Raw genomic sequence first — 27,257 nt, 5'->3', positions numbered from 1 at the left:
ACGCCGTGGAGATCACTTCACGTCCTTAAAAAGGATATTTTTACTTCGTAAATTTTAATGTTTACGTTATTAGAGTTTAGTAAATAATTAATAAACTTAATCATTTATATTTTCGATTACCAATTGGGATAGGTTTTTCTCAAAAATGAGATCGGTTCTTCTCGATACCAAAATCAGTTCGTCTCAATAGCGAGAAGACGTATTCTCATAACATATGTACCTTGTAAATTTCTATAGATTTGCCATTTTGGCCACGCCCACAAACCGCCCAAAACTGTCACGCCCACACTTTTAAAAAATGTAATATTTTTTCATTTTTGAAAATGTCTTGTAAATTTCTATAGACTTTTCAAAAAACTTTTTGCCATGCCCACTCCAACGCCCACAACGCGCTAAACTGTCACTCCAAAACTTTTGAAAAATGTGGCGATATTTTTATTTATATATTTAGTAAATTTCTAAAAAATTGCCGAAAACCTTTTTGCCACGCCCACTCCAAAGCCCACAAACCGCGCAAACCTGTCACGCCCACTCTTTTAAAGAAATTTTAAATATTTTTTTAATTTTTTTCGCAGTTAATACCGATATTTCAGAAAATGTTGAAATAATTGTGGGGGCAAGAAAGCCGCTGGTGGTAGGCTGCCTAAGGTAAACGCGTGGCCAGACCAATGCGCCATCCTCTCTTTCTACTTCTACTTTAGTAGAAACATTTCAAGTTAATTATATTCCTAACTCTCTTGGTCGGTTATTGGATCGATGTCTTGTTACCAGCCCTAAAAGTGTGTTTCTGTCCGGTGTAGCACGTCTTACTCAACCTGAAGATCCATATCATCCTACTTTTGAGGTGAACAGTCTCACTCTAAGGCGGTATAAAAGTTAAATCTCTGCAATCTTCACAGTTCCCCAATATATGGAGGGAGTCCTATGTGATCCCTCTCCATAAGATAGGCAAAAAATTGAATGCTTAATTACAGAGGAATTTTTAAATTGTCGGCTATCCCTAAGTTTTTTGAAAATAATATCACTCCTAATTTGCAGCACATTTGTGGGTCAAGTATACCATGTCAGCACGGTTTTATGAAAAGCAACCACTAATCTTTTGGGGCTAACTTCCTTTGTAATACATGGCTTTAAAAATAATCTTCAAACAGATGTCATCTACACTGAGTTTAGAAAGCATTTGACCCACTTTGCGTTAGAAAACTTGATTTATCATGTTGATATTGTAAATTTGATTTTAAGTCATCTGAATGGCAGGACGGAACGGGTCCTCTTTAAAAATTCCGAGTCACATCTGGGGTCCCACAATTTAGCCATCTTAGTCCGCTCCTTTTTACCTTATTTATTCACGACCTTAGTAATATGTGGGTGCTCTTAAACTTAAACTTAAATTTTCACACCAAATTTATTCTATTGTCAATGAGCCCAGCACTTGATTTTATAAAAAGGGGGGTCAAGGGAATTTAATGATCCTTACATGACCAAAACCTCATCCATTTCGCTAGTCCTTCCGATTCTTGAGTATGGATCACCTGTTTGAAGTCCACAATACTGACTTCCCTCTGACCACATGGAATCGGTTGGAACAGTCTTTATTTATAATCTTATCTTATAGCCGGCTAAATTTCTCTGTTCCAAGCAGATTCACTAAAAATGTCGTACCCCTAATTTTAAATCATTGTAGATCTAACTATGAGTTGCATGACCCCTTCAAAGTATTACGTTCTGTTATGATATATAATTGTTATTTTTAACACATAATTAGATCTTACTAATATTTACTAATATCGGCCGGAACGCGGTGGAGGGGGAAACACGCGCGAAAAAATTCTTTAATTTTAGGAGATTTTTTGATTTTAAATAAATCAATTTATAGACCAATAAAAAATTAAAAAAATATCAAAACATTTTCCAAAAGTGTGGTTGTGGCGGTAATTGGCCGTTTGTGGGCGTTAGAGTGGGCGTGGCAACATCATTTAACAAACTTGCGACTTTGACTTCGTCTCTGGAGTCGGCATGCCTAATCTCATCTTTCTATCTTCTATAGTTCCAGAGATCCCGACGTTCATACGGACGGAAAAGGCCAGATCGAGTCGGCTGTTGATCCTGATCAAGAATATAAATACTTTATAAGGTCGGAAATGCTTTTTTCTACCTATTAGATACTATTCAACGAATCTAGTATTCCCTTTTACTCTACGAGTAACGGGTATATTAACCTTACTGTTAACCCCACTGTAATAAATAAATAAAAATCTAAATAGAATAAAAACAGTTCTTTGGGCGTTGTGGTTGGCATATTGAAATTGCATATATAATTTGTTAAGACAAATATTAAAATGAAACAAAAACAAATCAGTGTGTTCGTGACAGTTTTGTCGGCACGCCTGATCTTAGCTTCCTTGTTTTTAGAGATCCCGACCTAGGTAGTGGTTCTGCATCGATGCGAGAAATACTTGCATCCTTTTCAACGAATCTTGTATACTCTAGCATTAACTGTCTCCTGTTGACAGCTATTAGCTTGAAAGTGGGCTATTGATGTCGTCCCAGAATGTACATTATTTTTAATGTCAGAAAAGATTTTTAGTGTCCAGATCGCTGAGATCCTAGTTTAGAAAACAATGTACATATGCCGCAGCACCTTGCATCTGGCCTGCTCGTGGACCTCCACCTGAGCTGAGGGCAGCGTTCTTTAAGGGTCCGGATCCTCTACGAAGTGGCGGATGTACGTTACTGTTTGTGGCGGGTTGTCGGACCGACACTCGCCAACACTTTAGGGCGCAAATTTATGACCGCTTTTTTCAGCTGCAGGTATGCGCTTTTCCGGCCAAGTACTTAATTGATGTTGCGTCGCGTAAATTATGAACAAAACAAAAATTAAAGTGGATTCCATGCTGCTCCTTGGCTTTGTCGCTGGTGCTGCCGGTTGCGGAAATGCTTTCATAGCAAATGGTGGTGGCGGCGGTCCCATAAAATAACAACGCACCACCGAAGTGGCGACGATACACGGATACAAGCTCACATCCTATCCCGCCTTTGCTAACGGTAGTCAAGAGACTAAGCAGGCTGCTGTGAGGTCAAGCACAAAAGTGGTGCTCTACTCTCCGGATGTCCATCTGACTCCTACAGCGCTAAACCCTTCCCACCTGGTTCGGTTCGCATAAATTTTCAACTTTTTGCATCGTTAAGTGTCTTTGAAAGGGATAGGGATAGTAGATAGGGCCGCAACAGTGCGATCGCGCGACGTTGTAAGTGTATCTTCGTTAACTAGCATGTGCTTCATTACCGCTTAGCCGTCAAGGCTTTCAACAATAATAACCATATACATCTTTTAGGTGCTTTTAATGTAATGCACTTTACACTTCGCCCCTTAATGATTTGTTCAATACATATATATACATATGGCAATTTATATATATGTGGCAATTTGGTTGCTTAGCGGGAATAACAAATTTGGTATCGGCGGATGTTTATGTCTATAAGTTAATTGTTTATGCTAACGCGGCCGGAGTTGTTATTGTCAATAAGAACTGCCGGCTTCAATCTGACATCTAAGAAAAGACAATGTTGTAAATCAATGGAATTTTTAAATTCATCGGGACCAACTGCTATGCCAATGCAGTGGATTGAGTCTTAAAGTTGTTTCTTTAATTATATTATTGCGAAATATTAATCTACTGTAACTGTGTAATTGTACCAGATGCTAAATCAAGAGAAATTCTTTTCATACCGCGTATCCCAATGAAATGCCATTTGAGTCCAAGCGATTGCCATATCCAGTAGGTTAAAAATTTAATATGTTTAATATCAAGAGCATTTATATATTATATTTAACCGTGTCACGTATTCTTAGGCAATTATATTTCTAGTGTTTCAATAAAAAACCGCTTGTTGCTGCAGTCAACTTCCTCGACTATCAGATAAATTGCAAGGAAATACAGGGCATTATTGAAATTTACAGCTTCGTCGTTACGATTTCTGGTCGTTCCAGTTCCTTGACTATCAGATACCCGTTACACAATACTAAGAGAGGAAAAATTTTCGAAATCTATAAAAATTACCAAAAAATAATAAAATTAATAATATAAAGATTTTCGACGGTTTGTGGGCAAAAGAAGGAGCGTGGCCAACATGTTTTTAGTAAACCGATAGAAAATAAATAAATAAATAAATAAAACATTTTTCAAATGTGTGGGCGTGCCAATTTTGAATGGTTCGTGGGTGTTCGAGTGGGCGTGGCAACGTTCTGAAACAAACATCCCTTACTTTTTAAAAAATGCTGAGAGCTGGACTTTTATACGAACGGGCAGACAGACGGAAATTACCAGATCGACTTCAATAATGATCTTGATAAAGAATAAACATGAATATTTACGGTCGGAAACGCTTCCTTCTACCTGTTGCATACTTTTCAACGAATCTACCATTTAACCTACGAGTAACAAATATAAAAATTGGTAAAGCAAAAAATTGAATTCAATATTCAACACAAAATAACTTTCAACGCGTATGCGTCATTAGAATCTGCCTAGTCTAGACGTTTATACGATCATACAAATCGCCACACTGGACTATAGCGCTGTTCACCCTTGATATGGTTTTAGGGTATAAACGAAAATTTATTTGATTGAAGACACTCGAAGGGAGCGTCCCAACGAAGTCAAGTTTCACTGCCGTTCACAAGTTGGTAAGTTTTGAATGCTTTACTAATTCTGGTCCTGCAGTCGTCGTTGGTTGTCTTTGAACTGCTGAATGGGGTCCTCGAACTGGCGATAATATCGCAGCACCTCCCTTACATCACTCACTTGGTGCTCGGCCACCAACTGCAGGAAAGCCGTGAGATCAAAGAGCTGAACATCATCGTCGTTACCCAGCCACTTTGTGAGTACCAAGCTATTATCGGGATGCAAGGGAGTGGTATACGGGTCACAATCAATAACTATCACTCGGCTCAGGTCCCTGTTAAGATAGTCGAGGTTCTTGGTATGCTGCCCCTCCACACAGTCCGTGGCACCTCTTACTAGCCGATAACTTATGTAGCCATAGGGATCCAAAGCATCCAGGAGGGGAAATGCGGTCATACCCTCCTCTGAAGTATATATTACAATTTCGAAATTCCGACTGCAATGCTGCAGGAAGTAATCCACACCGGGCCGCTTTTTAAACCGCCACCCCGTCTGATAAGTCCAATCCGGATGCACCAGGACGTCTTTGATTTCCAGGACCAGTGAATAGGGAGGTTGTATATACGGCGGTGGGACAACGTTTGGCAGCAACTTTGACATCTGGGGTTCTTCCACCATTTTTTCATAATACTGAAGTGTGTGCCACATCCTCATTAAGTACTGACGGAACCAGGGAAGATGACTGAATTCATCATCTATAGGACCCCGATGGTCTTCCTCGGGCTTACCCAGCTTGTAGATGGTCCACATAACTGTACTGAAGAGACTACCCAGTACAATACTGTAGGTATAGTAACTCTTCATGTTTCTCAACTTTGGTGGGGAATAGCTTTTGTCGCACCTCTGTACTTTTCTAGCTGCATTCACGCATATTTTGTCGCACGGACTCAGAAAACCTTTCTTTTTCCCGATGTAGCTGAACCATAAAATTTTATGCATTTGAGCGCGACGTTATTTTTTTTTTTGACTTAAAACACTAAGTCTAGACTTATTTCTGCTTTTACTTAGTTAAATAAATATTCATAACGCATCCAAAAATATTTAAACAGTTAAAAGTCAATAGGCGGCATTGCAAGAGGATCCACAAGTTTTCAACCGCTCTTTATTTTATATATTTTCATATTACCTTCGAAATACATATATTCAATTTAGCAAATTTAGTTAGCTTGTAAAAGCAACGAAGCTTATATACCCTTGCAGTAAATCTATATTTAAACCAATAGGGACTATCGACTGTCAGTTACCCATTACTCAGCTAGTGGAAATGGTAAAATTATACAATTTTGGGAAAAATATTAATACATTCATTTACATGGTCGGTGTAAATAACCGCGGTGTAAATAACAGAACAGCAAGTAGGAGCTGGTCAAATCAAGCTATGCCACTTCAGGTAGTCGATTTGTCATAAACAATCAAAATCCATTTAAAATTGTACATACAATTTGCAAGAACCACATTAGGGCGAGAAAGAGAGAGCGACAGAAGCCGCCAGATGCCGACACAGTCAACACCTCGTAAAGTGCGATGAGCGCTGGAAGTTTGGGCTGGTTGGTTCATTGGCGGGCCCTTTCCGCCCTCCACTTGTCAGCCAATGCGCCACGTCCCGGCTTGTCCAGCTCCCTGCTTGTCCTGCGCTTTCGAGTGTGGCTCAGTGTGTGTTTCTGCCCATTTACGAAGACCAGTGCCTGTGTATCGTTGATATGATAATTGGCATGAGGTAATAATCCACTTGAAAACGTTGGCAATCGTTTGTATCGCAATCACTGTCACGCCGCCTGCGTCTGCTGCGTCCGTGTCCTGCTGTCCAGTGTCCTGGCACCATAAAGTATAATTTTCCCAACCGTGTTCCCGTCGTCTCTTCGACTCCTGGTGTTCCTGGTGCTCCTGGTGTTCCTGCTGGTCTTTTCGTCTCTTTCGCTATTGAATGGGCGACATATTAAATAACAATGAACTGCAATTGCCCAACGAGTCTCGTAATTCGTTTGTAATGCGTGCAGACGCACAGATTTTAAGTAGTCAGCAGGCACATGTCCTTACAGAGGACTACAGTTCTACTTCCATTGCCATTTCCCCATATTTCCTGCATCCAATCGCTAGTACCGCCTTTTGCCGCCGCCTGCAATACCCACTTCATTGTCATTGCTTTCTTCTATGTGCTCTACTGGGTTTTGCCCTTCGCATGGCTCATAATTTCTGATTTCCTAGCTAGCTCGTTAACCAGTTAAATCTAATCACTTTTCAAAATTGGTTCGGTCTACTGGAGTATTTAAATCGGTTCCGGAGTTTATGCCAAAATGAGTGTGAGACAAATTCAATGTTTTGGAAATGACAAACTAGCTTTATAAAGTCAAAAGTAAGGGTTACGCTTAGCAATCAATAGAGGCATCTAGCTTTAAACAAATGAGACTAATTGGTTGCTTAAGAACGTAACTCTTGATTGTTATTATAATGCTCAAAAACGGTTTTTGGTCGCGTTTGTATATGTATATACATTATGCATTATCACAATCACTACGCGGGTATGCCTTTTATACCCGTTACTCGTAGAGTAAGTATATTAAATATGTATATTCTTGATCAGGATCAATAGCCGAGTCGATCTGACCATTTCTGTCCGTCTGTCCGTCCGTATGAATGTCGAGATCTCAGGAACTATATAAGCTAGTAAGTTAAATGTTGACATGCAGACTCTAGTGACGTATACGCTGAAAAAGTTTTGTATTTTTTTTTCATTTTTTTATAAGTTTAACCAATTTCTATCGATTTGCCAAACAAATTTTTGGCACGGCCACTTTAACGTCCACAAACCGCCATTAACTATCCCGCCAACACTTTTGAAAAATGTTTTCACATTTTTCCATTATTATCAATTTTAATTTGTATGGGCTTTGTTACGAGGCTATAGTCTGATAATTTTCGGATCGTTCACTGTCTCGGACGCGGATTCTAAGGCTCGGGCACGTTATAGATGAAAACTAGTATGTAAATGTAAATGTTTTTACATTTTTCCATTATTATCAATTTTAATTTGTATGGTGTTGGATAATAATGAATTCCAAAATTCAAAAATCCAAAAACTGTGTTATTACGCCATTTGTATTAGAGTCGAATTTGTCCTGCCTTGTTGGTTGTTATTATATTTACTTTGATAAGGATAATTTTGGGAAAGTGGCTATGGTCACTGATAATCTGATTTTATCATCATTTGAGAGTTTTGAGACTAATATAGGAATTATCTTTAAACATTTCTACAGCTTGGGTAAATTCTTTTAATTTAAGGCAATTCGAAATATCACGTTTACTCAACGTGACTAATATTTTTCGCGCGTCACTTCAGCTAATGAAACTAATACTGTGTTTGATTGATTATTGTCTACACTCTAGTTACATTCTACTTGTGTGTTCTTCTAATTCTTCAACAAATCAGCTATCATTCGATCTGGAGGCGTTGGACTGTTGAACTCGCTGATTAGGAGGGTTCCCGATTCCTTAGAGTCTTGTGATATATTCAGTAATCGGGTTCATCCGATTAGGATCCTATTCAGACATAGACACGTCTGAAGCTGCTGATGATGATGGCGTTTCCATCTCTTTATAGTAAGATATTTATACCAATTACTCATAGAATAAAAAAGCTGAGTGCGTCTGTCCGACCGTATGAACGTCGAGATCTCAGGAACTACAAAAGCTAAAAATTGAGGATTAGGCAGATTCCAGAAACATTGACGCAGCGCAAGTTTGTTTAATGATGCTGCCACGCCTGCTCTAACGCCCACAAACCGCCCAACACTGTCACGCCCACACTTACAATATATTTTAAAGTGTTTGTTTTATTTTGTTATTTTTTCCCCCAATTTCCACCGACATTCCACGTAATGTTGAAATTTCTTGTTCGCACTTCCACTAGTTGAGTAATGGGTATCTGATAGTCGGGGAACTCGACCATAAAATTCTTATTGTTTTGTTGCTAAAAAGCTTTAATTATTTTATGAACGTTTTTTTTTGCGGAGACAGATAATTTTGGTATTTTCACGAAGTGTTTTTTTTTAAGTTCTTTTTAATAGTCACTTGCGAGGTATTACTTGTATACTACTGACAGCTCCAATTACGTTTTTGTTTATGTAGTATGGATTTGAATAACTCCTATAGTCGTTATTGACTAGATTGAATAGTTTGCTTGTATGTCACATGCATACTTCTTGTAACATCTAACACAGAATAAAGAGAACGAGAAGAAAATGCTTAATTTTACGACGTTTGAGTGTGGTTTTCGACTTTTATACACTTTTCCTCAAAGGTACGGAATTTTTTAAAATATTTGAGTGTAATTTTGGATATTCCAATTCAATGTTTACAGATATTTGACTTTACAGATAATTGACTTTACAACAGTTGATTATGACAGTTTCAGAAGCTCGTCAGTTCTGTTACCGTACCGGGCCATGGACGTCTGTCCGTTTGTCTATCCGTATAAACGTAGAGATCTCAGGAACTATAAAAGCTAGAAACTTGAATCTTGAGACTAAGTATGCGGATTTCGAAGACATAGACGCAGCACAGGTTTGTTGACCCATATTACCACGCCTAGTCTAACGCCCTCAGTCCGCACAAAACTGTTACGCCCACACTTTTGAAAAATATTATTTTTCTTATTAGTCTTGTACATTTTTATCGATTTTCCAATACAACGCCCACAATCCGCACAAAACTGTCACGCCCACACTTTTGTAAAATGTATTACAACTTGTAAGTTTCTTATTTGTCTATCCACATTAAATCGATATGCTAAAAACATGTTGGCCACGCCTACTTTAACGCCCATAAGCCACTCATAACACCCACGCCCACAATTTTGAATTTATTTTTAGTTTTATTATTTATTTTCCAATTTCTAACGATATGCCAGTTTCTGATAGCCGAGGAACTTAACGTTCTCTCCTGTTTTTTCATTAGGCCTAGTTCATTTCTATTGATATGCCTATTCTACTTTAAACGCGCTCCTCCAACCCATTAAAAAGTGCACTAGTGTAAAATCTCGGAAGCGGTGCACATATTGCACACACATGTATGTATCTTTCTATGTGTTTTATATTTATTTTTATGTATTATAATATATATATGTATTATAATATATATTAGAGGAACTCGAGCTAGGCGTCTCTCTTGTTAAATGTCGCTGTTTTGTATAAGCTTTTCCATTGTTATGCCAGTGCAAATGGGCTTACTGATTTCAGTCAGAAATTTGAAACGAAGTCGTGGCCGTCCATTTAAAGAATATATATTCTTTCAGAATATATATTATTCAGTCTAAACAGCTAAGTTGATAAAGCAAGTCCGTACATTCGTTTCTAGGCAAACTAGTTTCTCAGTTGCATACAACTTTCCGAAAAGTCTTTTTATATTAGTCGGACTATATTCAATTATATTATATATTATTAATATAATATTGCTGCTATAGGAATATTAAAAAAAACTAAGAAAACAGAATTATTCCTTCCTTCTAAGTGATCTGTCCTGTAAGTATTCTGTACACACCAGTTTTTCGACAATGTATAATTTCGTTTTTAATTTTATCAACATATATGCTTAATATACGCGCTGTAGTATACAATAAATGTTTCTTTGAAACCGAGGAATGATTTAATACTGTTCGTGATTGGAAATGCGTACCTTTTATAAGAATCGAATTTTGGGATAAACATATTCAAAATTTGTAAGCACCTTGAAGACCATTAAAGTGGCCATGGCAAACGGATATATATTTCTAACTAACTTGCCCCAAAACAATACGTAACTAGAGGCACCAACATTTCCCGCTAATAAGAAATAAAATGAACACCTCTATTTTTCTTTAGAGGTTACAAAAATAAACTTTTTGCCCAGAAAATAATTCTGTAACTGGAAATAATTTCTTGTATACCCACCCCCAGGTTCTGTCATCACATTAACGGGGCTTCCCAGGCTTAAAAAACCACTCCTGCTTTAAGTCTCTTGGGTTCCGAATGCAAATCTACTTTAGGGTTTTCGTGTTTCCGCATGTCGAAACTTGTGCAAACGGTGTGAATTTCATGAAGCCGATGCATAATTGACCCTGAAAACCGCAAAAGCAATTGATGCTGCTGAAAGCATTAACGATTTTAATTTTTAACAAGCCAGGTGATTTACGTCTGGCCTTAAGTAACCGCGAAGACTGCCTAGAAAAAACTGAAAACTGAAAAACTTAAAACAGAAGTTTCCGCTGGAACAGTCAGGACATCCAGAAGGTAGTGGAAATCCATACAAAAAACGAAGACACCATACAAAAACTTCTGCTTTACAGTCAGAAAGGCCTAGATTCGGTAAGAAAATTACAAAATTTCTCTAGAGACTCGCAAACCCAGGTTGCGTGGCTAATCCGAGTGCGGAATCCTTCCCTCTTCCCACTTCGCTCGGATTCAACTACTTGTATTACCCCACATTTAACCCACAAAGACCGTGATGGGCGGGTTCTGGGTCCAAGCTCGTTTATTCGATCAAAAGTTACGGGCTCATCTTAGATTGGACATTAAATGGACACTAAAATATTTTCCTTCTGCACGCAGGGCTTCGAACAAGTCCAAAACAGGGATGGAACAAGCGAAATAAATGTCATGAAACAACACATTGACAGGCACATAAGAACGCTGGTTTTATGGTCCACAGATATGACCAAAATATATGATTACCCTGTGTCCGGCAACATGCAAGCTCGTAAATAGGCATTTTCCCTGCTTTAGTTCTTATGAGCACATGTCCCACCCTCAACTACCACTTCCGACTATTTCCGCAGCCTTTTTGTATCGTCTTTTTGTCACTGTTGATTTTTGTTGCTCCGTCTTTGGTAATTTAGCAAGTGATCCAGGTGGGACTTCTTAGGACAGTCACAACCCGTGGGGTAATCGTAAAAATCAAAATAAAATGAAACTTATGCGAGATATTCGAGCTTTGGAATCATGGGATTTTTATGCTATGGGTCAGCGTAATCATGCGTCTTAGATCACCCAATTCGTTAAATAATAAAAGGGATGCGAGAAATATTAATACATAGCATGGAACACTCAATGAATATAAGTTTAAAATGTTTAAAAGCTAAGACAAAAGTTTACTTTATTATTTTTCTTGTCAACTCCTTATCAATAATTCTTCCTTAGAGAATCTCTGAAAAATGTCACTCTTTTCCCAGCGTTATCTATTGTTTTTAATTTAAACAACATTAAAACCTTTTTGAAAAGTTCAACAATATTGACATACACGGATATATTAGTTCTGTTTTAGAATTGTTGAAATTGAAATGTGAGGAAACAAGGATTGTACCACGTGTCCAAGATCAACAACATTTTTCCGATGACCCGGACGGTGCGAGTACCCGCGTCCAGAACTTTTCAGAGGTTAGTTTCGACATTTATGCACTCACAGTCCTGAGTATATGCTGATTTCTTTTATCTTTTCAGGCAATACGTGACCTGATTACGTTAGTCACGCGCGATTGCTGGGACTATGGGAATCGTGGGATAATAGTTTGGCATCAGTGACCACCATTGCTGACAGGTTAGCTATGAAGTACAGGGCCTTTTCTTTCTCGACCTTTTTTGCTCCCACTACATTAGAGACCTTAAGAAGATGCTGATTCGGTTCAATAAAATCTGAAAAACTACATGATTATAAAAATGTGCATTTAAATGTGGCCAAACTCTAACAGAACTTTAGTAAGCAATATTTCATAACATCATCAAGGTTTTCAAAGGGTTTTGTAAGGAAATAGCTTTTATTATTTCTATCTATAAAAGTTGAATGGATTCAGGATATTGTAAACTTTTCAAAAGCATGTCTTTATAAAATCATTTTACATTTAACGCATATTTAATTTTATGAAAAACATAAGAATTGTTATAAGAATTTATTTTAAGAATTATAACATTTTTTGATTCAACAACATTATTTATAAAAACTAACCTTAATTTTAAAAATTATAACATTTTTAGATTCAACAACATTATTTATAAAAACTCCATTACCCCTAGGAAGTTTTCCGTTTTGTTGTTGTGTTATAGAGTTCTTGACCTCAAGGATTCCTGGGAATGATTTTTTGGAAAAATCCGCCAACACCGATAGTCAGTACTCAGGTCCTTTCTCCAAGCGGTATCATTGTGGTCTATATTCAGTTGCTTAGCGGTAGCATAAAATTGTGCCAACTTACGACTTGATGAGAATTTCATTCGCTGCGGGATTTTATGACTTTAACAGGGGCGCTGGCAGAAGTGCTTGGTCTAAGAGGTCAGCTAAATGATTTTGCATTAATTTTCGATTTCCCTTTTATGTGCTTTGTTTTCGTCTGGTGCCTGCCATAAAAAGTCAATGCATGCGAAATGTTTGCGTGACGAGCTTAAAGCAGTCACCGATTCAGTCAGAGTTCGATTTCTCAGCCGATTGGAGTTGGTTTATTTGTTTATTCATCGAAGTGGCCGAATCGTGAAAATTATGTTGATGAGTCATCAGTAAATGGCATTTATTTTATTGCCAGTCAAGCGACCTTTGTCACCTTATGTGGGCACACATCGTCAATTATTACCCAGCCGTGTAGATGATTACAATATCACTTGATACCCGGACTAAGAATGAGATGCTATTTGTATTATTAATGACGATGCGCACCAGGAGATTGTGCAAAGGACTCTACTATTTATTATAGCAGTTAGTCCTTAGATCAGCGCATTTTTAATATCCAAACTCATTGGAGCGCCCCAACATTAAAAAATTATATTCATTAAAGTGTTTATTTGCTACGGGCTTAGTTACCGACCATCAGATGACCGTTACTCAGCTAGTGAAAGTGCGAACGAGAAATTTCAACAATTTTCTGGCATATACAGTGGTGGAAAAAATAATAGAAACAAGAATCGCTCCTGCATGTAAAACAAATTTACTAATTATGTACGAAGTGTGTGTGGATAAACCGTTAGCACATAAGCCACTTATAACGGTACTTTATTGTGCACTTCTTTTTGAGTTCATTTCGCTCTTGTTATTTGCGGTACATAGCGATATTTAAAGTGGTCACGTGTTTGAGCTGGAAAAATAATAGAAACAAGCTACGTTTCTGCGATTTGTTTGAGTTTTTCCCTGTTAATTTTGTAAGTAAATCAATATATTAGTTTGGCAAATATCTCCCTTCCGCCTTTTTGTCTTTTGAATTTCGCGGCTATGTACAAAGCGCTACAGAGCTCGTATCTGGCAATACTATACATAATTTGAAAGGTCTTGACATAACCTACAAAATATTAATATTATTAAATTAAATTAAATTAATTAATATTATTAATATTATTAAATACTTCCAGGTATGTTTAGCTCATAATAAGTGATTTTGTAAAAAAAAAGGGTTAATTCTGAATGAATTCGGCTTTTATATTCAGAATGGGGCGCGGAGTGCACTGTTCACCTGTAGACCGAGATATTATACAAAAACTAAAAAACGAAGGAAAAACAATAAGGGAAATTGCTGAAATAATGCACTGCTCTGCAAAAAAAAAGTGTTTTCCGCGATTCATTATAAAGATACGAAGGAGAAACGGGGCAGGAAACGAGCCACATCCCAAAAGTTCGACGACCTTTTGATTCGAACATCCAAAAAAAATCCTTTTATGTCGTCGACGGACCTGAAAAATACTTTCCAGACATCAGTGTCAAGTCGAACAATAAGAAATAGACTAATTGGAAAGAATTTGAAGGCACACTCGGCTAGGAAAGTTCCACTGCTTAGTAAAAAAAATATCGCTAAAAGACTGTCTTTTGCAAAGCGACACCTAGACCGTAAAAACTGGAATAATGTTCTATGGTCTGATGAAACTAAAATTAATTTGTTCGTATCTGATGGCAAAATACGTCCAGACGTCCAAAAAATACCACATTTGATCCAAAGCACAAAAAAAAAACAGTAAAACATGGTGGAGCTCATGATATGGGGATGCTTTTCCACGTCTGGAGTTGGTCCGATATTCCGGATAAAAGATAGGATGTGTGCTCCCGACTACTTAAACATATTGGAGAATGTTATGAAACCATATGTTGAGGAGGAAATGCCCTTATAATGGGAGTTCATGCAGGATAATGATCCGAAACATTCGTCAACCCTTGCTAAGAAATGGTTTCAGGACCAAAAAATTAATGTTATGGAGTGGCCTGCCCAATCCCCGGACTTAAACCCCATAGAATATTTATGGGGAATATTAAAAAGAGAAATTGGAGGTTTTAAATCAAAAAATAAGGAAGAGCTGTGGGAAAAAGTTAAGTCAGAGTGGTATGCCATTAACCCCGAAATTTGCGCCAATTTAGTGAATTCAATGCCCCGTCGATGCTCAGTAGTTATAAAAAAATAAAGGAAATACCACTAAATATTAATATTACAACTATTTTTATAAGATAATTCATAAAAATTAAGTTTTTCTTAGTTTTAAGAGTTTTGTTTCTATTATTTTTTCCAAGCGCCAAAAATGAAGTTAATTATTTTTAGTTAATATAAAGATGAAAAAAAATTTTTTTGTTCCTTATTGTGAAATATACTTATATATGAACTTAAAAAAATAAAGATTAAAAAATATTACTTTCGTTCTGAGCACAAAATTTAAAATCAATGATTCAACCAACGTGTTTCTATTATTTTTTCCACCACTGTAGATAACAAATGGAAAAATGCGCGCCCACAAACCGCCGAAAACTGTTACGACCACACTTTTCAACAAATTTTAATTTTTAGCTAAGGCCCCTCATCTGATAGTCGGGGAACTGGACTATAGAATTTTCTCTTGTTTTTATTATTATTGCTATGATAATACACTACCTTGGCCAACGCACTTCCCGGCACTTCAATTTGCCATCCGCGAAAGACATAGAAATTAACCGACAACTGCAACCTTCAACAAATTGAATACCCATTTCTGTTAGTACATAAGTTTATTTGGTACAAATACATCTTATGCGAGTTCATCCATTTGTTGCACTTAGCACATCCAAAAAGCATTACATAGCGTAAGTGGTTTGCAATCCTTAGTACCCTTTCATTATCTCATCCCAAGGAGTATGGAACTTCGCAGTCGGAAAAATTTCATTAAAAGGAACTTTAAAGAGATAGTATTAATTTCGTTACACCTAGTACAAAGAACTTACCTAATCCTGTGGTATCTAGTTCAATTTTAAAAGTGTTTAACCCTTTCAAGTGGAGATCTTCCTCTCTCATTTTCTCTGTCTCAGCCTCACTGGCATTCATTTCTTTTTCGATTGAAACTTCGTTGAACATAGTTGAAGAAACCTTCTCCCGATCTTCAAATTTTTCTTCCAATCGAATGCGACTGACGACAGCGCTTTTTTTATATTTGCGTCGCATATACTGCTCCAGCTTAAGTTGATCGGGCGTCGCGGATCGCCTACCAAAGGAACTTTTGCCTCCGGAAGGCACACCCAACTTGTGCCGGTAAATGATAGACCCTTGAACCTCCCGTGAAGAACTAAGGACGTGTAACCGATGCTGGCCAGAATTTTCGATATGGAGTCTGGGTTCCTCGTCGATCGCTTGGATTTTCTTTTCCAACACTTGCACTTTTTCCGCATCGTGTATACCCGCTGCCATATCCCGCTCTATAATCAGACGAATCTTTCTGTAAGCGGCGTTCTGCATTAGACCAGCTTTCCTTTTGTTTTGAAGCTTCTCCACATCAGCTTCAGTGTATGAGTTCTCACAGGCCTCTTTCATCTGCACCTGCTTTTTGCCGACGTCAAGAAGTGTGGGCAAAATTTGTCGATCGCGCAGATTTTTTGACAACCACAATAAGAATTCCTTTTGTGTAATTGGCTGATTTGAAACCACGTCTATACGCGAATCACGCTTTTCGGAACCGTACCTCAAGATCAGTACCAGGTTGGTACGCTTACTGCCTACTCTGTAGTCCTCTCTGTCCTGATGGAGATCGATAATTTCGTAGATGCAGTAGATTTTTCCAACATTAAGCCGCACAAAGGCTCCGATCACAGTCTCCGCGAAAATATGTTTACCCAGTAAATTCTCCATGTCATTTCGTTTTAAGACTGCTCGACTCAGCTGTTCCCGGTCGGATACGTGTCCTTCGATTCCAAATTTCGTTTGCAAATCGTTTTCGGGTAAATTCTCCCCCTCGCTCTTTGGAGAGGAACAGCCAGAGTAAGTCTCTATAACCTTGCTATTTACCTCCTTCCGCTTTTGTGCCTTGCTACCCTCATTACTACCCTCAGTCTTCCCTGCGCAGTCCTCGGAACTTTTGCCCTTGCTCAATTTATAGTTCCTTATTGCCAATAATCGCTCAAAAGCATGAGCTTTATTGTCACCAGACTCCAGTTTATTTGACATCTTACGTCTTGTCCGGAAGCGCTGATTTATTCTTAAATCCGCTTCGTGCTGCTGCGATATCCCGGAGCTCTTCTCCAACTTTAATGGAATGGTGAACTTCTGGTGAAGGTCTTCCCCCACTGAAGGATCGGCAGTAACATCCATTAAAGGTTTTCTGTAGCGATCTTTAGTACAAGATGTTTGATTTTTTTTATGCTGAGAAAATAATACGCTTCCTTCAGAGCACACTTTATTCGGAATAAAAACCACGTTGCCATTTGTGTTAATCATTGAAAAAAATGTATCGATTAGCCGTTTGCTTTTACATCATAGCCAACAAAAATTATATAACTTTGCGCTTCCTTATGTAACATGCGTTTTCAATTCTATCATTAAACCTTTTTGCCCATAAAGGCACTTTTCAGCAAAATTTCTCATAACCCTTGCGGTCTTATTAGATGTTATCATCTAATTTAAGGATGCTTAATTGCAAAGGATTATATAATGGCTCCACTTAGATAAAAACGTAGTCGTTATGATTTACAAGCCAGCCCCAGTACCGTACCGATAATTAGTATCGATTACTGACATGTACAGAAAAAAGAAGACCCACGCCGAATTCCAGTAAACGTTCTGACGAATTGTACTTCTTGTCATAACTTTCTCATAACTAGCGAGTACACAGTGCAGAATAAGAACAATTTATTATTTTTTTCAAGGCTGTCGACAAAAGTTTCTAATAGGGAGGATTTCATCTCTAGAAAACACTAGCAGCAGAGACCAGTTTTTTGGATTTTGTTATAGCAGTAAGGAAAATTGCAGCAGGCGAGACCGGTTCCCGAAAATTGGCAAAGTGACGAGAACGAGAAATTTCTACATTTTCTGGAATATCGGTAGAAATTGGGGAAAGATATAATAACATGATAAAAAAACTCAATTTTTTTTAAAGTGTGAGCGTGACAGTTGTGGTCAGTTTGTAGGCGTTTTGCAAATAATTTTCGAAAAGTGATTTATTTTTCGACACTTGAACCAGCGATGCTCCAATTTCAATAACTCGTCTGAAAAATACGTTTCTTTGAGATCTGCAAAATGCGCCTCCGAGGCGGCGATGATTTCCACATTCGACTGAAATTTCTGTCCGGCGACTTTTCCAAGTTTGGAAGCAGAAAGCAGAAAGGGTAGCAGTTCATAGCCCAATTCGACCAATTTTGGACTTGTGAGCCGGCGTTATCATGGTGGAAGAGCACTTTTTTCTTTGCCAAGTGGGGCTGTTTCTGTGAATCCCAGACAACGGTGGCCATCACCTTTCCGGCCGATGGGACACTCTTCGCCTTCTTCGAAGCACATTCGCCGACTGAAGTCCACTGTTTCGACTGTTCCTTGGTCTCTGGTGTGTGCCAGTGGATCCATGTTTTGTCAACTGTCACGAAACGACGAAGAAACTCCTTCGGATTACGTTTAAACAGTTGTCCGGAGTACAACACCCATCGCGCCGACAGCTTTCTCATGCCCAAAATTTCATGCAGCATATAGCCCACGCGACCTTTTGAAATGCCTACTGTCTCATCTATGTCTCGCACCTTCAATCGGCCGTCTGCTAATGCGAGATCGTGGATTTTTGTTACGTTATCCTCCGTGGTAGTTGTTTTCGGGGCACTCGTTAAACCCATTTTTGAAGGTCGCATTGGAAGTCACTGTAGACAGCATCCAAACGCTCTTTGACACTCTTTGACGCTCTTTTCACACGCGGTTAAAAAAAACTACGAGTCCGATCTGGCTGAAATATCGACAGCAGCCGTCTAAAAGAATGTACAACACGATAATAAATTACTCTTGTGATACTATCGCCACTAGGCGGTAAGGCTAAGTACTTGCCGGACTACCCGTAGGTGCTTGCCATTGCACGCCATCTGCGCAGTAAGCGTTCTTATAAACAATTTCTTGGCAACGGCACTTAGCCCTGAGAATTTTAAACTAGTTCTATCGCGTAAGGCCAACGAATAAGTAAAATAAGTGGAATTATCCCACAAGTGGCTTGCGATCCGCAAGGGACCTGTTCTTATCATATTGCGAGCGCTAGCATTGATTCTTAGGGGATCGATTTACATGTATGTATAATTTACGAGCTGGGGCAATCTTTTTTGTGTATTGTACATATGCGTTGTCAGACTAAAATCCTAAAGCATAAACAAATCTTAAAGCCTGGCATAAGCAGTTTTGCCTACTCTCTATGAAGCTCTCCTCAACTTTAGCATCCGAAGACAATGCTCTCCCGAAATACTCTAACATATTCTTAAAGTACTGAGGATTCTCCTCAATTTTACTTTGATTTTTAGTCTTACGCAGGGAAAGGTAGCGAGATGTTGTTAGAATTTTTTCTTTATTCTGAATTCAACATTAACATTGTAATTGCCGACGTACATTTATTTTTCTTATAAAATATATAATTAAGACAAGATAGAATGCTATAGTCGAGTTCCCTGACTATCAAATACCCGTTCCCCAGCTAAAAATTATAATTTTTTTGAAAAGTGTGGTCGTAACAGTCAAGAAGGTTTTTAATCAATAGAACTTTAAAAGACTAATAACAAAACAAAAAGATATCAAAACAATTGTCAAAAGTGTAGGCGTGGCAGTATTTCCCGGCTTGTGGGAGTTGTAGTGGGCGTGGCAACATTTGAAAATAAACTTGTACTATATCTCTGGAAGCTGCATTCTAGCTTTTGTAGTTCCTAAGATCGAGGTGTTTATACGGACAGACGGACTTGGCCAGTTCGACTCGGCTATTGATTCTTATCAAGAATATATTTATTTTTTATTGTCGGAAACGCTTCCTTCTGGCTGTTACAAACTTTTCAAAGAATCTAGTGTGCCCTTTTACTCTACGAGTAACGAGTAATTTTAAACTTTAAACTTTAAAATTCGTTCAAAAAGAAATAAATGATACACCACCCACCATACCATATTGGCATCAATATAACTTGAGCATAATCCCATTATATTGATGGCGGAGTTACAGAATTAGTGGGATCTAACTTATAAATTTGATGGCAACTTTTCTAAAATTTTCAAAAACATCTGCTAAAACTAAAACGTCGCTTTCTAAATAAAGTTTTAAGTAAAAACTATAAAACGGTATAAAAACTGTCAATGCTTGGAAGCTGGGTATCATTTAACTCTTTAAAACTATCTAAATAGTCGTACGGAAACACCCCTTCCTCCTCTTTTGCTTAAATTTTTGTTCCTTGAAATTTCGGACTTAGAATTTTCTTGATCTTGATGAATTTAGAAATCTTGATCCTCCCTATAGTTTGATAGTTTTTTCTAGACTTGAATTTAAAAATCTGACTTAATCTATGCTTGTATGCTTATATCTGCTTGTAGCATTGATTTTAATTGTCTGCGTATGTGCTATATAGGGTTCTGTATTGCAAGGTATGGGGCTTAAGTCCCCCTCTAATTAGTAATGAATAAATGGATATCATATTTAGATAAATTATGGAACACTATGGGAAAGAAAGGGTCACTCAACCTATACTTAGGCTTACAATTCTTATTAGGACCTACGCATCTCCAGAAAATTGGTCGAAGAATTTATCAATATCGCTCGCATTTATCTCTTTCTCACAGGCGCAATAATTACCATCTTAAAGCTGTTCATCAAATGAGTAACAACTTGGTTTCGTGGAGTTGGACCAATATTTTTAATATAATATACTCATATATATATATATATAATATTATATACTCAAAGTTTTTTATTTAAGAGTTTTACAAATGTTTGTATACAATCAACCTCTGAAAAATTATAAAATTTAAATATGTAAGTTAAATATATTTTTATAAAAATTTTCTATTTACCTTCGTAGGTCCACAGCTCGTGAAGATTAAGGTAATATTTATGTGAAACATAAAAAGATACTGCACATGCCGTATGCTTTTGTACTTGGGTGGTTGACGAAGTAGCAGAAGAATTCAAGCACGTTCTGTAATTTTCAAGAACAGCCTCAATGCCTTTAAAAGATGTTGTCGTATTAGGCTCAGGATAAAATGAGGACACTTGTCCACATTCAAGTTTGTGGTGAGTAGTGCGTTCTATGGGATAATACTAAAGACAGTTTTCACAAAAATATCCTGCCGATTTCGTTTAGAAAATTGTGAAGAGCATAATGTATAATGTATAATGCATAATACGCATAATGCATTAAGGTTTGGGTAATATTATCGATTCCCAATATGTCAAGGTGGTTCCGTTTTCTATCCTTTGTTTTAATCGGGGACCAACAATTTTTTCATCAGCATCATCTAGTTCTTAGATGTTTACGTGAAGTTCACATTGTTTTACTCAAAATGTCGGACTCCGATTTTTTAAATTGGAAATTTAATTCCCGAAAAATCTAAAATTTTTCCGCCAGACACAATAATTTCTTCAATGTTATAGCTTTGAGGAATATTTCTCTCGAATATTTCCTTTACTGGGGCGTTGTAAAAGTCCTATTCTCATGGCTTTTCTTAGCATGAAATGCTAGTATACACCAATTGAAACAATATACGTCAGAATTCTGCACCTTTATAAGTGCATTTCGGGCTCTTATATTTGTATGTATCCGCTGGCCGGAATGTTTTCCAATTTTATTATAGTAGTTTCAAAATAGTTAAACTTTTTAATAGCCCAGCATGAGACTTTTTCTGGGAATACACTGCTCAATGTAAGTAAGCAATCTGTGGTCGAATTTAGCTCATCAAAAATGTGTTCATTTATGTATACAGATTTGTAGGCAGTTTTAAAGTGCTTCATTGTTTCCACTGTAATTTCTTCATCTGCTTGCTTATCTATGTATTATATACACTTAGGTTAAATTTAATGACTCTGTAATCTATCATACAATGCTTTATAATTTCAACTATATTTTTATGACACTGCTGATAAAACTCTTTTAAATCAATCATATTTTTAAATGGACTATCGATTGCACTGGAAATGTCGTCTCAGATATCAGCAATATGATATAAGCATTTTTGTAACATCTCTGGTACATTTTTATGAATATCGGTTAACATACAGGTATGTTGACGTTCTCTGGATGCCTGGTACTTTTCACCGCAAGTAGGACATAAGATTTCCCTTCATAATTCGATTTGATTTTTTTTTGCGGCTTAGATATTTCCTTATCCTCTTCTATCTTCAATCGTTTTATAGACCTAGCTGATGTTATAGGGCGGTCTTCTTAATGATTTGATAGGTTTCGTAGATCATCCAGGCTTTACTAGGTTTTGAATACTTCGCGTAATGAGAATCAAACTGACTGATTTCGATACATTGGTCGCTCAAATCACAAGCCACTTATAATTCCATTTTAAATTTTGTATATATATTTTATATTTATATATGTTTAAGTTGCAGTTATATATGTTTTTTAATTCGTTATTCAAATATTTCACAGTAAAAGATTTGAGTGCACACAAACAATTGGAACGTTTAGACGTGTTACTCCCAACAAGTTCGAACGAAATTATAGAATGCAGTACTGAATGCATTCAATGCATTTGAAGAACTGATCCTGAGCAATTTCAGTGGTGTCATTTCTAGAACGTTCACTTAGCAGTTCGAGATATACTGGGAGCGCATACAGATAAGTTTTACTCGTAGTAAAACCCGATTGGTTCTCGACTTAAAATCCCGGTCCCCACTACTACTGATTATTAGGGGGAAAAAGGAAGACAAATTAGAACATCAAAACCTCGCAGGCTTTACTAGGTTTTGAATACTTCGCGTAATGAGAATCAAACTGACGGATAACAAAGAAGCAGGTGTTGAACGTGGTGTGAGAGGGTTCCGGATGCACCTAAATATCGATAATGATGTATCAACCTTGTGTAACCAATACATCTTTTCCTCAGCTATTAACTGAGAGTAGCTGGAATATATGAGAGCGACCGTTCTTTCGGATATATACATACATATTCAAGGCCGATTATCAGTTTGTATGATATTTTAAAATATTTCTCATCGAATGCTCGCACCTCACGTTACCTTCAGAGAAAAGAAGAGGGAAAGTGCTACCCCCCGAACTGCAATCTCACCCCAACCTTCACGTAATTTCTCTAACTGTTTGTGCGCGAGTGTGTGAAATTACCGATGTATGTATGATTATCGAGCGGGGACAATCTTTTTTGAGTATTGTACATATGAGTTTTCAACCTTAAATCTTAAATTTAGCATAAACAAATCTTAAAGCCTGGCCTAAGCAGTTTTGCCTGCTCTCTATGAAGCTCTCCTCAACTTTAACATCCGAAGGCAATGCTCTCCCGAAATACTCCAACATATTCCTAAAGCTCTGAGGATTCTCCTCAATTTACTTACAATTGATTTTTAGTCTTAAGCTGAACGTTGAAGAATAAAGAACATAAATCCAACCCGATTTCTTTTATTTGTCAAAGATTCAATTTCAGCTTTGGTCTGAGTCTATTAAGATGGTCTACTAAATAGGCTCAAAAATAAATAAACGTACACATAAATATACATATGTATAAAAAAAATAAAAACAAGGGAGAACGCTGTAGCCAAGTTCCTAGACTTTCAGATACCCGGTAATCAGATAGTAGGAGTGCAAACGAGAAAGTTCATCGTTCTTTTTGGCATGTCCAAGCTAGCTTCCTTTCAAGTTTTACTTAAAACAAAATCTAATTAAAGTTTGGCACTATCTCTCTGTAAATTCTATTAGCTTCAGCTTTCTAGCATTCCTTGTTTCCTGTTTTATGATTTTACCTAATACAAAAAGCCATCAAAATCAGAGCCACAAGGCAGGGAAATCCGAACAGAACTTGAAACTGTGGCTGACCACGATTCCACGTTTTCCAGCCGTAAACATTTGCTTATGAGTATGAATTTCGGATTTGTATCCGACTGTGCCAGGTGGCTCCACCGTCCATCATTTGTCACGACGGCGTAATGGGCGTGGCTGCTCTAGCTTATTGCACATTGTGCCGTGCGGATGGGTACCGAATGTTCTGATGGGGTCGCTGGCCATCAGACAATTGGAAGGCTGCATACAGTGGTGTTGTCAGCAACCGATGCCTTGAAAAAATGTTAGTAACTATACTTTACTATAGATGGATGCAGGTGATGATTTTTTTTCGGGAATGCATAATTTTCCCTCAAAGAAAACTAGCCCAATTCAAGGTAAATTTACCTATCGCGTACATCTCTAGCCGTTTTGTTGATGCCCCCCTGAAATCCTGATCAAGTCTGGTCTGTTGGGCTCGGGTCATTTCGAACGCAGGACATCTGCCGAAGGTGGCGATAATATCCCTGAAATTATTTTCCGTTGGTCGAACGTGCTTTGTTTTATTGTAATTGTTTCGCTGCTTGGGCCATTGTCAGTGCCAACTTCGAAAATCTCCCCTGTCGCAGACTGGCGTCCAATCGCAGCCAGAACACATTAGTGGAAGATGGACACTTCGGAGCTGCGGGTCTCATGCTAAAGTTATTACATGACATTCTTCTTTTTCCAAAAGCTGTGCCACTTGCAATTATACACTTACTCTGCGACATTTTTTTCCGGGTGGAATCGATGGGGTTGACGGCGAGCGTGTGTGTAAATGTGATTTTCGCATATTGGCCCTCCGAACTAATGGCTTCACTAACGATTGTAACCGTTGTCCTTAATGGCATCCTTTTGGGCATCACGCGTTTCGAGTTTAACCGCTTTGTTTTCTGTGTCCTACATCCCCCGACTAAGGACCCTTGGTCATGGGTTTGAAGATGGAAAGAGTACATAATTTTTCAGCTTCTTTTTTTGATTTTTTAGTTTTAAGACGCTTGGGTAATTAAAATAGTAGAAACAAAATGTTTACATTTTGAGGGTGTCAATAAATTTCATTTCATGGGAAATGCTTCTCAAGTTTGTACATAAACTCCTTCCTTAAGCCGCCCTATCCACACATCTGGACCATCGATGTGGTCAAAATAAAACTCTTACAAATTTATTGTTAATAGAAAAAGGGATCGAGCCAATAAGGCACGCACACTAAACCCTTTCCCATAATCAAAAGGCTAGAAAATATCCGAACTGCGGACTGGTGGCATTAGGGTTAAAGATGTCTATCTGGCCAACGCCAGAGCTCTTTAGACACTAGACACTCGTAAACATCTCTAATCATACGATATCGAAAAATAATCTCACAACGGAAATGGCATATTTAAAATGCCAACGGAGTTAACTTATAAAATCCAATGCCCAGGAGGACTTCCAACTCGTTATAGCGGCGAAATCTCATCTCCTGCCTCTCTTTTCCTTCCCACTGAGTGCACAACCGAGCATCTTCAGACACTTATCGGGGGATTGTTAGTGTTTATTGCCACAGATTAGTTTGTTTATTGTAATCCTCGTTATAAATTACGCAAAACTTCTGCTTAAAAAGTTGTTGGACGCTCTGTCCTAAGGTACCATTAAACGAATTCCACAAGCATTTTAATTGGCTGCATATTTCCCCGAAGGCGGTAAACGAACTTGAAACAGATAATTGCAGCAAATGGTTTACGACCATGGCGACCATTTTTATTAATACTTTTTTTATTTCGCGCAAAAGTACACACAAAAATTCTTAAGGGACAATAAAATCCACTTAAAATAAATAGTTTTATATTGGGTCTTTAACAAAATACCATTATATAATATTAAAACCATCAGTATAAATGTATTCTATGACTTCGATTTTCCAAAAATGTTTAAAAACATGAGTAATGACAGGATAGCTAAATAAGATCCGTTAAGATTTCTATCGATCGGGTGGATTTACTTCAAATCTTTTTTCAACGCCCACTTCAACGCCAACAAACTGTCACGCTCACACTTTTAAAAAAATGTGATGTTTTTAAATTTTTTTATATATCTTGTAAATTTGTATAGAAAAAAAAAACGTTTTGCCACGCCCAATCTGACGCCCACAAGCCTCCCAAAGCTGTCACGCCCACAATTTTAACAAATTTTTAAGTTTTTTTTTCAATTTATTAATTGTTTTCCCCATTTCTGCCGATGTTCCAGAAAATGTTGAAACTTCTCGTTTGCACTTTTACTAGCTGAGTAACGGGTATCTGATGGTCGGGGACTCGACTATAGCATTATTTCTTGTTTTTATTTTATTTTTGTCTTGCCAGTTTCTATGGATGTTCCACTATCTGAGCAACATGTATCTCATAGTCAAGTAACTCCAGTTGTCTTCTTATATACGCGAATGCAGTCGAAGCTCCATATTGTATTAAAAATAACTAGTTAAGCCCCAACTACTTCATAAACGGAAATAATAATTTTTTACTGTTAATAGCCGTCATCGACCTGAACTTGAGAATTGATAGTCTTATTAACATACATATATAAGGAGATTAATTTAATATTCGATGCATTATTCAAAAATTCGAAATAGCTAAAATTTCCAACGTAAAATTCCACCGGGAACCATATTTATTTGATATTTCGGGCAATATCAAAACTAACGTGTCTTCAACCGGCTGTTTTTGTAATATTACAAATATGTTAACACTCCCGCAGCTGTTCTGTGCTACCCATTTAATTTGCTTCGCTCGACATCGGCAAATATGATATTTGATATTGGAATTCTTGGTGACGTCTGTTCAATAAGGAACAAGAAACTTAATAAGATAAAATCGCCGACAGGTGAGGTGACTGAGTAATCTAGGAAACAAAATATGCAGGCACAAGCAAACCATTTTTGGTGAGACTGGCGAATAGTACGCGTTTTCTTTTTTGGTTAAATGACAAAACTTCATCAAAGTGAGCGTTAGGGTTTCATTACCTTCCACTCTTTGATAAAATTTCCACTTTATATTTAGCGATGTTGGCTTTTTGCTGGGTTACCATTGGAGAGAGGGCGATTTAGCTCGAATTACATTTTAAAATGGCGACACAGTAAAATGTTATTGCGATATAAATAATTGTAAAGCCATTTTTCGAAGGAAACACGGATTGTCAGGAGCACGAAGGGGTTTAAGGAAAGTACTGCGAATTCGAATCGGGTGTTTTTGCATCTCCTGGATATTTCATGAGATTCGTAACCCCTCCACCTGACTTTTCATTTGCGATTCAGGTTCATTTCCATGCTGCAACTATAACACAACGACGTCATGCTATTAACGTGAGCTGCATATTTTCGGCTAATTATACCCGTTTCTCGTAGAG

General features: G+C 37.6%; 1 protein-coding gene and 1 pseudogene across 1 annotated transcript; both read right to left on the bottom strand.

The window, feature by feature from the left end:
• Positions 1 to 4,609: 4,609 nt before the first annotated feature.
• On the bottom strand, positions 4,610 to 5,654 carry LOC6548586 (mitochondrial import inner membrane translocase subunit TIM50-A). Its single transcript, XM_026982884.1, has one exon. The coding sequence runs from the start codon at positions 5,622 to 5,624 to the stop codon at positions 4,707 to 4,709; it is 918 nt and encodes a 305-aa protein (XP_026838685.1). The 5' UTR covers positions 5,625 to 5,654; the 3' UTR covers positions 4,610 to 4,706.
• A 10,092-nt stretch (positions 5,655 to 15,746) lies between these two features.
• Positions 15,747 to 17,198, bottom strand: LOC6548587 (annotated as a pseudogene).
• Positions 17,199 to 27,257: the final 10,059 nt, after the last annotated feature.

Source organism: Drosophila erecta, unplaced genomic scaffold (assembly GCF_003286155.1).
Source record: "Drosophila erecta strain 14021-0224.00,06,07 unplaced genomic scaffold, DereRS2 tig00000246-arrow-arrow-pilon, whole genome shotgun sequence".
NCBI classification, from domain to species: Eukaryota; Metazoa; Arthropoda; class Insecta; order Diptera; family Drosophilidae; genus Drosophila; species Drosophila erecta.
The sequence above is the reverse complement of the archived record's forward strand: the minus strand, read 5'-3'. Positions and strand labels throughout refer to the sequence as shown.

What these genes read in the sequence shown, in the direction of transcription:
- LOC6548586 (XM_026982884.1), bottom strand. Translation starts at nt 5,624, where the DNA reads ATGCATAAAATTTTATGGTTCAGCTACATCGGGAAAAAGAAAGGTTTT.